We start from the raw sequence: 20,151 nt of genomic DNA, 5'->3' as shown, positions 1-20,151 counted from the left end.
TTAACTTAGTCTTGTAGTAAGTAGCCGAAGCTTGAATATTCGGACAAAGAAGGACAGCTTGGACATCCATGGTGTAAAGTAATGTTAGATTTCCATTTAACTTGTCATTTTCTTTTTCACTTCTTGACTTTAGTTTTTTCGTTTGATGATTTTCATACTCAGTTTGGGACAAATTACCCTGTTTGAAGGAAATGCACTTGTTACATTGGTCCTTTCGTGGATTAAAAATATCATAGTTTTGTTTGCATAAAACCTCTAAAAAATATTTTCTTGAACAAGCGTTTGTGTTTGCCTGTGTACAACTATTGACATATTATATATATCCTTAAAAATACGATTTTAACTATCCCAAACCGGCTCCAAATACAATTTTCTGGAAAACGTCCTACAGTAATGAGATTCAACTTTAGCAAGTTTATCTAAAAAAGTTGTCACAGAAACTTCTTTATCGTTTGAAGTATTATTAGTTTTAGTTGTATTGTTATTGTTGGCTTGCAGCCAATCCCACAGCTGTCTTTTTCCAATTCCTAACGTTGACATAAACATTTCTTTGCAGACATAGAACTTAAATGTGCTTCCACCAGTCGATAAAATTAAATGATATTTCATTGAAATATTTCTGTTAGACTCGTGTACATTTTTCCTACGATACTCTGGATCGTTCCTTGAAACAAGGCTGCGCACAAACACTTTCCGAGCTTCCCAGGATTGCATCTTCCAGTAATCAGCTTCTCTTTGTGATTCGGTTATTTCTTTACAAGTGAAACGCTGTCTAGGCCCACCTCGTTTCTTCTCGCGAACATGACCTCCGCAACGCTCTCTAAGACCTTTTGCTGGCTTACGCGCAATTTGAACATACTTTCCTCTTTCATCTTTTTTGAAACCTAGATATGGCTCTCCCTTCAGTCTTGCTTGTGCATTTTTTGTCTTTTCCATTGCGATTTATCACTCTGCCCCGCGATTGAACGTTTTTTTGCTCGACCATCACCGTATTTTGTCACACTTAGTAGTCCAGTAGTTGGGTCAGGTATTTCATCACAGGACATGTTATCTTGACTTTCAGGAAACGAACTGTCACTAGCATCATCACAAACAAAATCTTATTCAGATGGAGAGAAGTCCAAAGAACAATTAGATGAATCTGTGCCTACATAGTCAACATTGCGGAGTTCCCCAGTTTCGTTCAAGCAATAAATGCTTTTCTTTAACACGTTTTTCTTGTAAAGAGCGGTCCATAGTTTTTAAAGAAAAACTAGTCGATCAAACAGTTAGGCAGCTGCAAATTTATAATACATACATACATAAAGTGATACCAATTTGTTATTTTTTAGGTTATAGTAAATGAGAGCAAGTTGTAATATACTTCCACTAACTATTTACTTGTAGCATGATAAAACAACACAAAGTCGAGTTTTTTTTGATTTTTCTTACCTTAAGTATTATTGCGATTTTAATATTTTTAATTTATATTCATTTGAGAGCAGTTTAACGTTGACATGGTACGTATTGTTGTGCCCAGCAAACTGACCATTCATAACAGTTACGTATTGCATCACGCGTAGTCTGTTTTCTGATTCGCTGATGACGAAAAACGGTTTGTAGGTCTGTTCGGGAAAAAACAAACGATCATATTTTCAAAAAAAAACAGAAATTGATTTTTCTTGACATGGAACGTCTTGCAGTATCACCGACGATATGGCGTAAATTACGAAAACCTTTGTTTATTTCGCAGATTAAGAAGTTGTACAGTATACGAGCTTTTGCCTCAAGTTTTACAAGATTTTGTGAGAATTATGACTATTCAAATTTCTTTCACCCTACTGTGCCGTACTATATGTATATATATATGTATATAGTATGAGTACATAACGTTTATATCTACGTGTATGCTAGAGTATTTTTAGGTTTGCGCGTATGTCTTTTTGACACGTATAAGTAAATAGGTTGACCGCAAGTATATGTACATATGTATGATCAGATCTCCTTGTATATGTGTCGATGGGACCGATTAATATTTGCGCGGGAAAAAAAACTAATACCTAAATAATACGCGGGATGTACATATGTATATATGTATGTATTTTACTTAGGGAAAGTGTGGTTATGTATGCAAATATGAATTTGGGTAGGCTCAGTATCTATAAATCTTGTACTCACTGCTTCCAAGTAAATTTGTACTTAATTTGTTATTATGCAGAATGTGTAGGTCTAGTTCTTTGCTGGCGACGAAGGACCACTGTTCAGGGCGCTGGTGATTTGCGTCTTCCACTAGGCGACCTGTATGAGAAGCGGAGTAGTTGATTCCCCGAGTTGCTTGCACGTTGGGTGACGGCTGCGCGAGCAGATAAGCCGGATCGGTGCACTATGTTACAGAGCTGGTTAACTGCTGAGTTTCCAAGTCGGGAATTGCTCCCACTTCTGGTGCAACAAGTCTTGGTGTCTTACTCACAAGTCGGAGTCCGCAAAATAAGTTAAAGCGGTTAGATTTTTTGGTTCGCAACGCGATTTACAACTTGCCGAACCGTATGTATTTGTAATGAGTAATTACTTTAAATTCACAGACTATTTCACTTCGATACAGTTCAATTTAATTAGTAAAACATAAAAATTCGGTTTTTATTTGCGCAAATAGATCTCTTCGGCTCGGTGGAAAAAATTTGTCTTAACAACATGGCCGACCGTAATTTTTGACATTTGATCCGTTTTGCTGAATTGGCGTAGGATTACCATCGTTCAAGGTTGAGACGTAAATTGAGAGATTTTAGAGCGCACATTGGTGGGTTATCCATTAACCCTTAGATGTACAGATGAGTTAATAAAGATAAGTTAAGATTACAAGTACAATTTTCATACATGTACATCGATATTCAAAATATGTACACATTTCTTTAAATTCAAGAATAATAAAGATTTAATTATACTAATTCCAGGTAATGCAACGTTTGGATCGCCCGCTTATACAATCATATTTATAGACAAGATAGGGAGGACAGAATCGACGGTGGCGTACTCTTCGCTGTAAACTCTTCAATACCATCTGAAGAAGTTAGTCTTCCACACATTGCTTCAGTAGAATTCAAATGCATTCGTGTCCAGGTTGGAAAATTGTCTATTTACTTAGCTCTATGCTATATCCCTCCCCGATCTTACACATTGGTGTATTCACGACTCATCTCTTTACTGAAATCAGTTAATTTACTGACTAAACCTTCTGATTCAATGATTTTATTGGGTGATTTTAATTTACCAAGCATATTATGGAACATCATTGACAATGATATCGTGCCTATCGCGTCTAGCGCGTGCAACAACGTCTTTTTAGAGGAGATGGCTGAACTCTGCCTAACTCAGGTTAATATTTCACAATAAGTTTGGTAGAGTATTAGATCTTGTTTATGTTAATGATGCTTCTAAGTCCGTTGTAAATAAGTGTGATCCACTAGTTTTGCCCGAAGATGTCTACCTGCTATGAGATATCTTACGAATTTATAAGTGATGGTCAAAATTGCGGTACCCAAGCATACGAACCAAATATTCGCTTTGATTTGTCGAAAGCCAACTTTAAAAAGCTTATCAAAGAACGAACTGTCTAAATTGTCGTGGCCTGCATATAAAGAAAATATTGAACCAAGCGTTGCACGTTTTAACTTTACTTAACATAAATTACTTGAAAGCATGTGCCTAGACGCATGTATGTTCCTGAAGAACAAACACAGTTATGGTTCACTAAAGAACCGAGAAATTTGAAAAACAGAGCCACGTTATTTTCGATTACACAAAAAAAAACCGGTTTACACTCATACTATAGGAGTGTTCGCTATGCAACTGCCAGTAAGAATTAGCCAGTAACAAAATTCAGAGAACAAGGTACCTTACTCTCCCAAAGAGAGAAACTTACTAAGTTTTGCGCGAACAAGGAATTTGCAAACATTAGGAGTGTTCGCTATGCAACTGCCAGTAAGAATTAGCCAGTAATAAAATTCAGGGAACACGGTACCTTACTCTCCCAAAGAGAGGAACTTACTAAGTTTTGCGCGAACAAGGAATTTGCAAACATTAGCAAGCTTCACTGCCAGCTGGCGGCCACGGTTGCATTTCGAGCATAATAAATTTTTTAAATTATTTCAGGTGGAAACCAAAACAGCACCTATACGTATATTTCTTCTTATTCTGACTTTCTTCAACGCTTCAATTTCATTCTGGAAGTCAATGTCGGATTTCCTATATCGACAGTAGTGTCGAGTGCGTTCCGATTACGAATACAGCTTTTTCAGCCGAGTACCTTTCAAATGTTTGGAATTAATTAAATTAATTGAATAAATGAATATTTACATACTTCTTTCATTAGTAAATCGCAACAAGATTGTTCATTTTTAAATTTAACGAACTCGTTGATTGAAATTAATGTTGACAAAAATGCAACCGTGTGCCACAATCCTGCTTGCAAATTCTTACTGGCAAAAATTTTCCCAGCACGAATTTGCAACTTCCCCTCCAAATGAAATGTCAAAATTGTGCTCTCTCCTTGCAAGTTTTACTAAGTTTTTGGCTAAACGAACACGATTTGGTAACAATTGGTACCAACTTGTACAAATTTTATTCATAGCGAACACTCCTTATGTAAAATACTCACTTTTGCGCCATAAGTTTTTTGCATTAAGGTATCCACACACCTAGGCGATTCTGTCGGTGCGAATCTGATCCGACAAAATTTACAGCAACGCCGACCATAGTTTTAGATCAGGAACCACACACTTATACGATTTTGCTGCAGCGATTTATTCGAACATTCACAGTTCTTCTCTTTGTCGTGCAGAAATCGCAGACTGCCGCGTTTTGAGAACGAAAAAGGTCAATAGAAGGATTTTACAATATTAAAACCATATATGTAATACTCCTATATTGGCAGTAAGAGCTAGTACCGTCCGAAAACACTACAGTAAAGATATATCAATAAACACGTACGAAAGAAAAGGAACGCATACGTTTATAAATAAACATGTACACAACCCATATACAAAAACGCCACTCAAATACACAATACATTGACAAAAACGGTACTACCCAGCAAACACAGTTTCAAACGTTTGAGAAAAATATATTTCTCAATTTGATATTAAATGTTTTTCTCAAATGATTCTCAAATTGAAAACGTGGTTTAAATTTTACATTTGAAGTTAATTTGAGGTTGATTTGAAGAAAGATGGCAAGTGTCAAACTATATAAAATGCGCAGTTAAATCAAAAATTGTAAAAATAAAACTAAGATCAATTTAAAAAATACAATGAATAGAAACAAATTTTCAAAGAGAAAGCCCACAAATAGTGGATTTGATGTTTGCGCGGATTGAAGAAGCTGCAGCCCTTCAAGACAAATTTATTATAAATTACTTTATCTTAATTGTTTAACATACATATGTACATTTCCTATAATAAATTTTATTTCCACATTTGAAGTACAATTGATAAATAACCTTTGAAATCGATTTGAGAGTTAAACATATTCTCAAATGGAGATCAAACTCCCCTTTTTATTGAGAAAGCTGTAATTTTCAAATCAATATCAAATCATTTTCAAACGTTTGGCATTTGAAAAAGGCTTCTCAAATGTATATTAAACCTAATTGTTTGCTGGGTAGACTGCCTCGCTTTGATTTCGGAATGCTTACACATTGAGAAGTTAGCTTACTGCCAATATAGAAGTATTACATATATGATTAAAACAAAATTTAACGTAAGAAAAAAAGACATATTTGAAAAGTTAAGGGTTTTATATTTTGTGGAAAAATATTTTTTGGGTGTCTATAAATTGACAGTTTTTATTGCGATAAAATCGCACAGATGTGTGCGTACTTGCGTTTTCGAAGCAGTAAATCACATGCTAACATTGGCTATCCTTTTAAACTATGTCCAATGCACTCAATAAATATCCCAGTAATATCTCCCGCTGATGTATTAGTTTACCTGAAGTCCTTAAAGAGGTCCTTCAGTTATGGTCCTGACCAGATCAGTACTTGTATTCTTACAAATTCTGATGATTATCTCTATGAACCGTTAACAGCGTTATTTAATTTGTCTCTTAAGGAGGGCGTTTTTCCAACTAGATGAAAGGAATCGTTCATAACGCCGTTACATAAAAGCGGCAGCAGATCTTCAGTGGAGAACTGCCGGGAAATAGCTTTCTGCAATTCCTAAATTATTTGAAGCAATTATAACAAATCTGTTGCCGCATTCTATCTCTTCTAGCATTTCATACAGTCAACAAGAATTTTGCAAGGGCAAATCAACTTCTACAAATTTACTTGAATTAATATCCTATATCTCAAAAGCATTTAGTGAAAGCAAAACTGTTGATGTTATATATTCTGACTTCTGTAAAGCATTTGACAAAGTGTGCCACTCGTTGCTCATCTATGAACTTGATCTTCTTGGTCTTCAACCTAATTTTCTACGTTGGATCTCTTCATACCTTATGATAGATCACAAAGGGTAATGTTTAAAAATACTATCTCTGACGTCATTAATGTTACTTCAGGAGTTCCTCAAGGTAGCCACCTAGGCCCGGTTCTGTTCTTGCTTTTTATAAACAATATTTCTACAGATATACAACTTTTCAAAATTTTAAGGTATGCAATTGATGTAAAGCTTTATAAATCGTACGTTTCAATTAAAGAAAGGTCTTTGCTACAATCAGACTTAAACAGCATGGCTTACTGGTTTAAAGTAAATCTTATGTCTCTAAATCTTAAGAAATGTAAAGTAATGTGCTTCTCGCGAAGAGCTGTTCTTATACAATAGGTAACCATAACCTGGAACAGGTATACAATTTTGTGGACCTTGGTATCACAATGGATCCTTAGCTTAATTTTAATCTTCACATTATTGTGACAGTAAACAAGGCTAAAGGTGTACTTGCATTTGAGAAACGATGGTCAAAAGAATTTTGTGACCCTTATATCACTAAACCCCTTTTTAAAACATCAGTTAGACCGATTCTGGAATACGGTCCGGTGGTTTGGAATCCAAGGTATCAAATTTACTCTGACAAGATAGAATCAACTCAAAAACAATTCCTACTTTTTGCTTTAAGAAATTTCCGTTGGGATTCTCAATATAACCTTAGCCTTATACGAGCCGATTAAAGCTGAAATTAGTCGAGAACGCAGAACGTATACTTAAACGCGAGAACGACTGGAAAAACTACCGAGAAGCATAGCGATCTCAACAAAAATGGGACATAGTTCTCGACTCGAGAAAATATTAATTCTCTAATCGAATTCTAATGTTGATCTCTAATGGGATTCGAATGTGAATTTCAAACTGCTGTTTTGTTTTATTTAATAAAACGCATTGTTTGCAAAATTTGTATTAAATATATTCGCAATAAAATAATAATGGATTATTTGAACTTAAAAATAATTTTTAATTGGAATATTGGTTATTTACATTTATTTGAATTTGCGTTGTTTCTCTTATCGTTCTCGAATCGAATTCAAATGTAGTTCTCTAACTTCGTCATCGACTCGACAACGATTAGAGAATTACCCTAGTTATCTAATGCAGAAATCCAAATTTCTCTAACGTCAGACTAACTGTGTTTGCTGGGCAAAGGCAATGCCGCACTATACTAAAGCCAGCTTCCTGACATACGAACACTGATATGTAACCTGTAGCTCGCTTCTGTAACTCTTCTCTACCGATTATTTATCTACTGGTAGAGAATATACGTCATTCTCTACTACTCATTAGCAGTAGAGAACAGGGAGGTGAATTCATATCTCAATTCGCCTTGGTAGAAAATTGTTACAGAAACGAGCTACTGATGTTTGTTAATAAACCAGCGAAAATTGTGTGACCGAATAAAAACTGTCGAATCATGCGAAAGTTCGAACTAATTGAGAATTGCCCACATATGTATGTAAAAATTTAACTTAAAAAGTGTATGATGAAGCTGAACTTTTCGTTAAATTTGATTGGTACATTTGAGACTTCGCCAACCACAAGTAGGATTTTTTGGTCATACTAAGAAATTGTATTTTCCTCAATCTACATATATAGACATATATAACGTAAGAACATTCTTGTATGATACAATTATTTAAATACATAATGCATGTGATATATTAAAGGTTTGATGAAGAATCTATTGCTGCTTCTGATACTGTTACTGAACTGTTTTTTTCCATAGATCGTTGACGTAACAAAATATTGATCAAATCCAAAAGGTCGGTATCTTTTAAAGTGATATTACTCAATAGTGTATGTATAAGTTTTAAGCGCTCAGCGTCTTGTTTACAATGTTTTAAGATATCCGGAATCTGCGAAAACAAATTTGCTCTGCAAGACGTATTGATTTTTGATTTTTCACATACGTATTCAATAACAGAGGGTAAATTTAATCGATCGCATACCACTGATGCAAGATTTTCTCTTATTGCATGATCTAGGAAATCCTTAGAGTGATTTTCTGAAAGAGCTTCGAGGACGTTTTCTTTTATTTTAGCTTCGCCACTCATTCCTCTCGATATCATTTTCGCCATTGTATTATAGCACTTTAGTTTTGAATTACTTGCAGATTCTAAATATTTTTCTAATAGTTCTTCCAATGTATATCTATGAATCGCTATTTCAAGTAGATTATTCGAACATCCCAAGTCAATACTAATATCCACCGTTGCTTGATCATAGGTATTATGAGAAAGTTCTTCTGCTGCAAATTTCTCGCTAGGTTTATTTTCATCCGTCACAATATCCATGTCATCATCCAAATCTTCCGATTGAACCTCGGAATTAGTAGGTAGATCTTGTGCTTTGTTAGATTGTTGAGATGCAAATTTCTCGATTTCAATAATGCTGTCAAGTTTACTTCGCCGCTTTAGAGTATATTTATTTTCTGAGGCTCTCTCAGCACTCGATTGAATTTTGTCCATAATAAGGCAACTAAAGAGGTGTAGTGGTAGGAGAAAGTATTAAAATTTGTGGTCAGTTTAAAGTGTTTATTTATGCATCTTGCAACAAACTTACCGTTTAGGTTTAGTTTTGTTTTCATCATTATACTTAATATATTCCTTGGTAACTGAGACTGGAGGGTCATGAAAACTAACTCTTTTCTTTTTGCAAGCTGGTGAGTCCAAAGCTATTTCTTCAAGGCTATCTCTGCGAAGACTTCGTTTCAAAATGCTAGTTGAAGGGCTGGCAGAGGGAGAAGGGAGCCGTTTAGTAAATGTTAGAATATCTTTAGCTTGCAGCGGTGTTGATGTATGCTCTATTACATCCACATCCGATAACGAGCGATCCATGCTATCATTCTTGGCCACAAACAACCTTGGCATCGGAGTTTGTGGAGATTGTGCATCTATTTTTCTATTACGTATCATGTTTATCAATTGCGCTCCTCGTCCAGTTAGGTGTGCCGGTGGTTTAGGACGTAATTTCGGACTGCTGTTGTTATTTGTTAATTTGCGATCAGGTGGGGATAGCTACAAAAAAAAACACACAGTTAAAGGAGACAGACATAAGCGTTAAATACACACGTACCAAGAGAGAGTTTTTCGTAGACGACTTTTTGGGAGAAATTTCTTTTAGTGCTTCTAAAGCAGAGGAAGTATTCGGCAAGTCCAATTTGTTACTCTGAATACCATCCAAGTTTTGGTCATGACGAATATCATTGGAAATAACTTTCGGTGCATCATCAGGTATACCTTTGGGTGATTCCTGCACTAAGAAGCCAACAGAAGAAAAGTAATAAAAATTAGTTAAATTACAATAATTTTGGTTAATTACACTGTGCTACACAAAAAAATATGCAGGGCTTATCATATAGAAATTATGTTTTGTTATACAACTCCAAGAAGTTATAGCTTTGTTGTATTTCGGTCGAATTTAACTGGGATTTACCTTTCTAACAAAGAAAAAAGTCGGCTGGAGAAAGGCTTAGTATTCGTATTTTCATTAAAAAAAAACGTAAATTTTTCAAAAAAACTTTCATTTACCCACGCTCTTATTCGATTGTGAGGCAAAAAAAAAATATTTGATCTTCATAAAAAAGGACATAAAATCAGTTTTCCAAAAGTCATAAGTAAATTATAATCGAATAAATAAAATTATAGTTTAAAAAACTAAAACCTCGCTCTTATATTTTCATTCGTACTGTCATAAAGTATGTAACTTGGGACTAGAAATCGCTGCATCTTTTAGGCGCATCAATATTACATAGTTACATCCCGAGCTAATAAAAGGGAGGTAAAAATGGCTTAGTAATGCTTTATTCAGTGATAGTATATCTGTGCTTTCCTTTTTTCCTATAATGTTTTCGTTTTTTTTTAATGCATTTTAGTACCGTTATCGATTATGTACGTACATATATATGTGCATACATATAAACCAGAGGTTCCCAAACTTATTTTTCTCGTAGACCCCTTCCAAAACTTTACTGGTTTTGGTGGACCCCCTGATGCTCATTTCTAACATATTCCCAAAGCCCCTCAAAAAATGTGAAGATTAAATTTAACGATATAAGTTTGCATCGCGAGTGAGTTCCAAAGCTAAATTCGTAGTGGCAAAAATAAAAATAAATATTTTCTTGTGTTCTATTTATTTATTAAAATAATATGATTACACACTTGTAAGTTTAAAAAAACAGAGATCGTAAAGCCATGAAAGAACTATCTCGCCCTGAGGAGTTATATTTCTTAAGAGCATTAAATAAACTCCTCACATGTTCGGCTCACTCATGAATTTGCAAGTGATGTATTTGTCAAACAGTTTATTTGTGTTGATGGCATCATGATGCGAAAAATATTCGCCACGCGCATTTTTAAAACATAAAACTGCAAAGCTTTTTACGCCAAACTTCAAATTCAGAAACTGACAAAAAAGAAAAGACCGAATCTAGATAAATCGATGATAAACAAACAAGCAAGCAAGAAGCTCCAGAAGTGTTCCACCGTTTCATCCTTTTCACAGCAGGATGGGCAAATGGAGTTGTCATTTACGCCTATCACAGTCAGGTGTTTGTGCCACGTGAAGTGACAAGTCAGAAGTGCCGTCTTCTCTGTGAAAGGAAAAAAACTAGATAGACCTTCTGAGTCTGAAGGCAACATGAGTTTTGCCCACCAGCATCCACTCGATGGCTCCCAGTAATTGCTGAGCGAAGTATCCACCTAGTTTCTGATAGTGGCTTCGATGGTCAAAGTGGGGAGTGCTATGACTGGTCGCGGATCGAGGAATGACTGTTCTAAGCCAACTGTGGCCAAAGGGTCAGATGGCTCATTTCCAGGCACTCCCGATTTCCCCCGAACCCAGAGTAAAGCAAGCTCGTTATCTTAACCAACATAATTTAGTCGAGACTCGCATTGCCGAACTAGTTTGGAAGTACTCAGATAGAGGGCTGGCCAATGACTTAAGTGCAGCTTGGCTGTACCGTTGACACGTAAACTCCTTCCCCTCCAGATCCTGACCCTGAGTCAGTTCTAGAGCCACCAGTGAAGATTCGACAATGTACGAGTGCGGGCTTAGTGCTGGAATTAGACTAGCATTTCCCCTCAAGAAACCACTCCCTCTAGAATCTCTTCAACAAAGGTAATGGTGGCGTACTATCCTGTAGATTTGAAAAGGCACAATTGTAATACCAACATCCGCTTCTTTTTAGTCTGCAGGTGGCCACGTATGATGACACAAAGTGACGGTAAGTTCACCAGTACGTCAAGAGCACTATACACCACTCACAAAATTTAAAGTTAAATAAATTGGCTATCAAGCAACCATTTTGGTTCTTTGCTATCGAAACCAGATGTGATGACGAAACACAAAAAAAAACATTTCACAAATTACAGAAAAGATCGCTAGGTATTAAGAAGACTTGTCAGCACCATCCATACATCGTGCGGAACCTAGCTTCGCTTCTCCTGGCTCTGGTGAGATTCTCGAGTTACCCAATAATGGAAATTTCTGTGAGATGCTGGAACTAATAGCTCAGAATGATCCCCGGACATCTCAAAAAATTCGGAAGTAAGGGATGAAGGTACGTGAATTAAATCTCTGAAATAATATCTCTGAGGGGTGAGAAAGTACAGGCAGAAATAGTAAGCGGGATCAAAAAGACAAACTATTCATACTATTCCATCTCTGTTCATATACTGCTATACTGCTTTTTATAAATATCTTGAGCTCGCTGTATTTCAACTTTAGCCTACGCTTGTGCCTTTTAACTTCCAATTCAAAGTCATCTATCATCTCCTGCTCCAGCAATGAGATAAACTATCGCTGCTTTTGGTTTGAATTCTCACACCAAACATTAATTCAAACGCCGACTTTTTTTGGAGCAATTACTATGGGAGTTTATTGCTTTTTGGACTTGTGGAACAAACTTGTACCACTTAGACGGATCTTCTGCAGACAGTTTCGAAACGACAGAGATAATAGATCGATTGATACATTGTTGTTGTTGTTGTAACAGCATACAGATTCCCCAAAAAATTTTTGGGGAGTGTCCTTGGCCAGATATAAATCTGGGTCGTTCCGGTTACGTAGACCCGACTGTCATGGGAACGATCGATTGATACGTTCGATTTGGCCGTTGCCACAGGCAACACCCTTGGTAGACCAAACCAAACATTTTCTACACCGTTTGCCCTCACATACTCCTCGAAAGCATTTGATGGGAACGCTGCTCCCCGGTCACTTACTATACGCAAAGGCAAGCCAAATATGTTCGTCCAACTTCTTTTATAATTTTTTCGCAACCAGTAGATTTCAGAGACCATGACGATTATAACATATCATAGTTATTACTGAACAATGCAAAAGTTGTTACCGTCTCGCGAGACGATTATTTTAAGATGTAAATTGTTTTCATCTTCTCATAATAATTTATTTCGCGACAGAAATGATTTACGTCGTCTCATAATAATTATATGGAACTTTTATTGAAATTGAACTTCTTAATTGAGTTCGGAGATTTGACGCGTTAAATATTTAACGTATTTAATATACGTTCCGAGACGAGAAAAATAAAAATCCCATATAATTAATATGAAAAGACGTATATAATTTCCATCTGGAATTAATCGTCCCGCGAGACGAAAAAAGATATTTCTCGTCAATAATTATTATATAAAGATGAAACAAATTTCTCTTAAAACAAGGCGACGTTTTTGATCTCAAATATTAGGATAATAATTATTTTGGGACTCTGGTAGATTTCGTCGTAAACAGCCACACAAACTTTGGAAAGCCATCTACCATAGCAAATATAAACTTGTACTGCGTCCATAGGGCCCAAATGGCCAACGTGCAGCATATGTTAGGGCCGATCTCCTTTGTCGATACAGCGTAGATACCCTTCCTGCCTACCCAATTTCTTATTGTTTATTATACACCTAGCCTACATGTTTTAACTTATCTACAGCTCGATGTTCAACTTCAAGATTAAAATCTTGTAGGTGCAAAATTCATTGGGCTACTTCTCGTGGTATGCCTTTTCCCGACGGCTTGCGTGAATGCTACGCAATCTGTTACCAACGTGAACCTGACACAAAGAAGATAATGGCGGAACCTTTGTATAGCCAAATAAGCTGATCCAATATGTAACTGTGGCGCTTAGAGTGACTTGGCGACGTTTTCTTGCTCCAGAAAAATACAGGGTGCAGTTGTTGGTCAAATTTCTGCCGCAGCGTTGCGCCAAAGCCCTCTTTTTTTTAATTTTTAAAACAGGCTCTCGGCATTGATATTGATTGTCTTATCGAATCTAATTCGGAACCAACTGTGCATAGCCTCTAATGAACTTTCGAAAAAAATCCCGTTAAGCCTAGGAACGACTACACAGCTTTAATGTTTTTCGGCGTGGAAAAATGTCTGAAGGCGTTTGTTTTTTTGCTATCAGGCCAAATTTTGCCATTTTCTACCTATGGCCCTAAAAATCGATCCTTGTCTTTAGAAAGTGGCATTTCTTCCAATTAATCTTAAGGCTAAATCTGGCGGCCACCTCTAAAACCAGCTTCAGCTTTTCTGTGCACTCTTCATGTGTTTGAGCATAGATGATGATATCATCCATCTAAAGCTGCATTACGTCTTGAGTGATCATTTCTTGGAACACGCAATTGACAAAACGTATGAACACCGCGGGGGAGTTGCAAAAGCCGAACGGAGCCCTATTGAACTCATATAGTCCTTCTTTCGTGACGAAAGCAGTAAATTATCTTGAAGGTTCTCTAGAACGTCGTCGATAAGCGGTACTTGGAAGCTACCATACTATTTAATTGACGGAAGTCAACGCAAACTCTAAAAGAACCGTTCTTTTTCTAACAGTTACCACCCTACTTGCAAAAATTTTATGACGATCTGCGCACAATGCCGTTTCTGACGGAACGGTGTGATGTTTCCGTCGGGAATAATCTTAAGCATTACACTCAACATTCGGTTTAACCGGCTGATAGTTGTTGATTAGCGACTGGATCACCGGTTTGAACTGCGATGGTGAACTAATATCTACCGTAATTTCGACCACATCGTGTACTCTTAACTCGTTGACCTCAATGGAGTTATCATCCACTGGCGGCAATGCAAATTTGAGCCCATTTTCATCAATTGTAACGCGAAACTTCGAAACAAAGTCGTAGCCTAACAGTACGTCATACTCAACTTTGCTGTCGTGCACCACAATGAACCGCTGCTGCTTTTCGTTTCTGTCTTGCAGTTTTTCCTTAAATTCTCCGCTGAGCCGCAGTTGAAGCAATGGTTAACTTTTATAGGCGGCATACACCGTGGGTCTGACTCGTGAGTCGGTTTGGATGTGTTTGTGAAAATAAATATGTGTCAGTTACACAGACATGACTCCTGGCATGACTGAATGATTCAACTATGTGTAGTCGACGGGCAGTCAACACGTACACAAATGACTCGCGAGTCAGACGCACAGTGTATGTCGCCTATTACACTTTGCAAACTTTTTTCCCAACACTGTTTGTATGTTGCCTTATCTATCTATCTTCTATCTATATATATAAAAATTAAATGCCTTTCGTATGACGGCGATGCCTGACCAAACGGCTGAACCGATTTCAATTCTGTAAAAAGTACTCTTTAGGACCTTGTGTGGAAGGATTTTCGATTAAAAAAATTCAAAACTTTTTGTTGTTGCCAAAATTGAGGAAAGCTGAGGCGTCACAATTCCATAGAGTTTTCTGTATATTGTATATCACGAAACTACTAAGCGGCTGGACCGACTTGATTAATATTTGGAACATATATCAGTACCTTGCAAAGAAATATTCCTACCAAAAATCTGCTCGCTAGGTGGCGCTAGGGTCGGGATATTTCTAAAAATTCCATTTACTTGCCGATTTGGCTCATATTTAGAACACAGTTTGACCAATTGAAAATAAATTTTTGGACTAAAAACATACACGATAGGTGGCCCTGTGGCCGAGATATTCCTAAAATTCTTATACACTGGGATAATAACACTGTGAGACAAATGGTAGCGGTCAGTGATCGGGAAGGGTTCAAACTACCGGGGAAAGTTATATCGGTAAAAAAGAAGTTTTTTTGACATAATTCGAGATCCACTAGTCCGATTTTGCTCAAACAAATTTAAAAAAATTAAAAATTACAATTCCTTTAATCTGTTCATATAACGTTTTTCTATATAATCAACAGTTTTAAAAAAATTTAATATTTTAGGCAAAAAATATTTTTTTTCTTCATACATTTATTTTTACCGGCAAAACTGTTGATTATATAGAAAAACGTTATATGAACAGATTAAAGGAATTGTAATTTTTAATTTTTTTAATTTGTTTGAGCAAAATCGGACTAGTGGCTCTCGAGTTATGTCACAAAAAGACCACCAAAGGTGACAATTTCCCCTATATGATATTTATATATATATCTCGATTCCTAGACGTGACCCAGCGAAACGCCGGGACACGTATAACTTGTTTTTGACCGATATAAGATTTCCCGTTGGTTTCATCCCGATTTTGACTGTCGCATAGTGTAATGGATATCTACACATATTCATACATACATACCTCACAATAAAATGTTGAAACCCCTCTTTGGAGAGCACCAATCTCCATAAAACCAACTACGGGGGGGAACTGAAACTTGGCACGGATACATAAATTTTAAATACCCTGTTTATGGCGAAAAGTGGTAGGCATTGTAAAAAGGGGAGTGGCATCTCCCATACAGACCGAAAATCTCATATCGCTTAACTCTAGAGCCGCTTATGCTAACATCCTGAAATTTAAAACAGCAACATATGTTATAAATACCGTACATATGTCGAAAAACGGCAGGTATTGGAAAAGGGGGCGCGGCATCTCCCACACAAACCGAATTTTTCATATCGCTTATCTCTGAAACCGCTTATGCTAACGTCCTGAAATTTAACACAGCTAGATGTTATTAATACCGTGCTTATGTCGAAAAATGGCAGCTATTGGAAAAGGGGGCGTGGCACCCCTCAAACAAACTGAATTTCTCATATCGCTTATCTCTGCAACCACTTATGCTAACGTCCTGAAATTTAACACAGTTACATATGTTATCAATACCGTGCTTGAGTCGAAAAATGACAGGTATTGGAAAAGGGGCCTGGTTTTTATTCAGCTGCACCTATATACATTTATGCAAATGGGTAAGCATCTTTCGATTTTGAACTATTTTCATCTATATTTCTAAATCGCATTCAATGACTGTTATTTTGTTTTTAATTTTGGGAATAGGTAAAGTTTATAATGAAAATTTGAAAAAGGTTTTTCATTTTGCACAAAGTTTGGAACTTTGATTTTTATGACTTTCGTTATAGACTAAAAAAAAAAATATTTTCCTTACTCACAGTAGAATTAAATCTGGAAAAATCAATGGGACTTTGTTTTGACATGAGCTATACATTTGTAATTCAGTTAATTTTTATTACTGATGAAAATTCAACAATTTATATTGAGCTCGAGGCCGTTTTTTAAATGAAAATTTATTGTGGAAAAGCAACAATAATTTGAAAAAATGGTAGAAGTGATATCTATTTCGGAAATCACCAAATTTCCTCATCAGACTTCTTTCAGTAGGATTCGAACCGACGATCCCACTGACTCAGCCAGTTGCCTATGCACCGTGCTAAGTACGCCTTGTAAATTATCGTTTGCTTTTTTCCACTATTTTCATTTTTGTTATGCCAACACAATCAAGCGCAGCTATTCCGCTGCAATTCACTCGATCATGTGGTTGTTGGTATTGTTGGTTTTTGCTAATAATTCTATTTTTAGAATGTTTAACTTTTAGGTGTGCTCGTCCTTAAGTTATTTGTTTTTGTGTGCTCCTAAAATTTTTGACTGGCCATGAATTTTATTACTTATTCTTTTGGGGAACATTCAGAAATTCCGAGTTTCCTCGCATCTTTCGATATTAAAAATGCATACTTAATAATTAAAAAACGACCGGGTTCCCGTTGAAATTTCAATGAAATTGGGCCATGGAACTTTAGGCTCAGCGAATTTACTACGGTCTGCATTTTTAATCTATTTATAGGAAGGGTAGAAGAATGGTAAATAAATACAGGGAAATACATCCATATGAAAGTATTTTTCTAATTGAATTACAGAGAGTTGGAATTGAAAAGTTTTTAATTTTTCCTTTTAATGGACTGCAACCTAACAAATTGTGAAACATCGGAAACCATCGACATATCGATGTTTTTCTGCCGATGTATTTTAGAATCGATGTTCATTTTTCCGATGCATATGCATCGAAACATCGATGTTACCCCCAAAATTTGCATCCCTAAGTCTCGCGCAACCTAGTCCAGCTAGTACTAATATATATTTTTTTGTGTGCGCAAAGCTCGATAACAGCTAAACCGATTTTTTTGAAATTTCGGACACCTGCCGCACACGTCCCATACAAACCGAATTTTTCATACTGCATATCTCTGGAAGTGTTCATGGTAGAGTACTGGATCTTGGTATGGAGATATATAACAGGGGTGGGCAATGCCGAGGTAGAAAAGAGCCACATTTAAATTCTAAATGCTACAAAGGGCGAGAAAACACAACAAAAACAAAAAATTTATTTTTAAATAAAACTATTATTAGAAATGAAAAACATTAATTTTATTATTATTCTAATGTACGTAAGATAGATCCCAGAAGATAATTTAGGTAGGCCTTCTTACGTGAAGCCATTCTAAGAGGCCTACCCAAGAAGGGCTGAAAAAGTACTTCCTTGCATGCCTTATAGAAGGGCTTATCCATTTACAATTTACGCGAATGCATAAATTTATATTATTTAGCATTACAAATGAATTTTAATAAACATTTTAAGTTGCAATAACACAAATTTGATATAAACCTTGAGCAAACTCTTCAAAGTAGTATGAATTTTATAAATTATAGAAGCAAGTTTAAAAGAACGCCTCCAAAAGGCCTTCTGAAACACGTCCTATAAAAGCCCTTCTGGAAGGCCTTCTATGGGTAGCGAAAGAAGAAGGCCTTCAATTTGTGCCACTCCATACAAAAAGGAAAGGAGAAAGGAATGTAGAGTGGAAGGCCTCTTGATTCTCAGGAAGGCCTTTCGGAAGGGCTTTTAACTCCTGAAATTATCTACTATTAAAGAAAATTTAAAAGATCAATATTTCCAAATTTTCATAATCTGGTTTTACGTCAGTTAAAGCCGTTCGTAACAGTTCAGTTAAATGTTGGTTAGTCAATAGTCACGTTCGTTTAAAATCTCCAGTAAATAATGTCCAACAGCGAAATTCCGCCGAAATGTCATCTGTTCTCCCACAAGAGAAAAATAACCAAAATAGTACGCGAACAGAAAATTTGCAGAAACTTGCAAGTTAGACGAACAGCTGATAGAAATTTTGTTGACATTCAAAAGTATAAAATTGACAACGTAAGAAAATAAACCCCAACACAGTTCACTGACTAAAAGAATAATTACTTACTTCTTACAAGTTTAATTAGTCGCATTTTACTATTTTAACTTCAAAACCATCAAATTCAATTTAGGGATTTGCTATTATCGGTAAAAGCAAGGGCTATGTCTGTTCTGCCTTCTCGGGATAAGATAGACAAGCAAAGCGAATGGGTCTGGTGGAGAACGAGGACAAAACGAAGTATCTCCTGTCAACAAACAGAGCATACGCGTCTTGGCACACACGTCACTGATGACAGTTACAAGTTTGAAAACTTGTAACGCAAAGAGCCGCATTTGTCTCAAAGAGCCACGTTTGCCCACCGCTAGTCTCTATACTACCTTCCCCGAGTGTGGGACTCCCACCGAAGCGTGTTGGGCTACCCACTAAAACCCAAACTCCCACCGCACGCGCAAGAATCCCGCATCTGGCACCACAATTCTGCATGTCTTCAGATGCAGGAGCGTGCTACTTGAGCCTCAGGGCTGCTCCTTTGTAGGGGCCTTTCATTCGGGTGTGCTCAGTAGACATCAGTCTTTTCGTTTGCAGCGGAGTACGAATTTTATGTATCTCGCAACTGCACTGTCTGCACTGGAGATCATTATAGCCCAAGAGCCAGCGACGGCCAGACCTATGTTATTTTATAAAGGCTGAAAGCTTCTCTATGTATGCCCCAACACGGGTATTAACGAATCCAGACTATGAAATTTGGATAGTGGTGGCTTTGGCAGTTACCAGGTGGTAAAGGTGTATAAAATACCACCTCAAATTCATTATATTATAAAGGTCAATTTTTATATATTTTATTCGTAATAATATTAGAAACTACGTCGTTCATTGCCAGACACTTAGCATGGTTCCTATCCCCTGCCAGACACCCTTAAACCATGATAAATTGTAGTTATACTTTCGTCATCGTATAAAACCTGATTTTTATATATGTCCCTTGGGGAACTATCAAAAGATGTTTCCTCACTTGCCAGACCGTTTCGATAGTTCCTTAATCTTGACAGACACATTAAAAGTGGTAGGTGCGAGCACGAAGAAACTGATAAAAATTATACGTTTGTTAGTTTCTTATCAGAGTCGGCTGTCTTTACTAGCTGAATTCCAATTTCTAACAAAATTTGTTAATGCCAATGGCTATTCGCTATGCCACAAAGCCCATTTTTTCCAGAATTTGATTAGAAATATAAACGTAAAATTAGACTAAAAATCTATAAAATGAGTTTA

At 36.4% G+C, this 20,151-nt stretch overlaps 1 protein-coding gene across 1 annotated transcript in view; it reads right to left on the bottom strand.

Moving 5' to 3' along the window:
• Positions 1 to 7,565: 7,565 nt before the first annotated feature.
• The window catches only part of LOC118744115 (telomere-associated protein RIF1), a 53,860-nt gene continuing 41,274 nt past the window's right edge, over positions 7,566 to 20,151 (bottom strand). Inside the window, exons 2-4 of the mRNA XM_036476845.1 lie at positions 9,537 to 9,718; positions 9,024 to 9,478; positions 7,566 to 8,939 (exon numbers count right to left, since the gene is read on the bottom strand). Coding sequence (XP_036332738.1) covers positions 8,123 to 8,939; positions 9,024 to 9,478; positions 9,537 to 9,718 — 1,454 coding nt within the window. The 3' untranslated portion in view covers positions 7,566 to 8,122. The remainder of the gene's footprint in view (positions 8,940 to 9,023; positions 9,479 to 9,536; positions 9,719 to 20,151) is intronic.

This window comes from Rhagoletis pomonella, unplaced genomic scaffold (genome assembly GCF_013731165.1).
Source record: "Rhagoletis pomonella isolate Grant_MI unplaced genomic scaffold, Rhpom_1.0 Rhpom_scaffold_00008, whole genome shotgun sequence".
NCBI lineage: Eukaryota > Metazoa > Arthropoda > Insecta > Diptera > Tephritidae > Rhagoletis > Rhagoletis pomonella.
The sequence above is the reverse complement of the archived record's forward strand: the minus strand, read 5'-3'. Positions and strand labels throughout refer to the sequence as shown.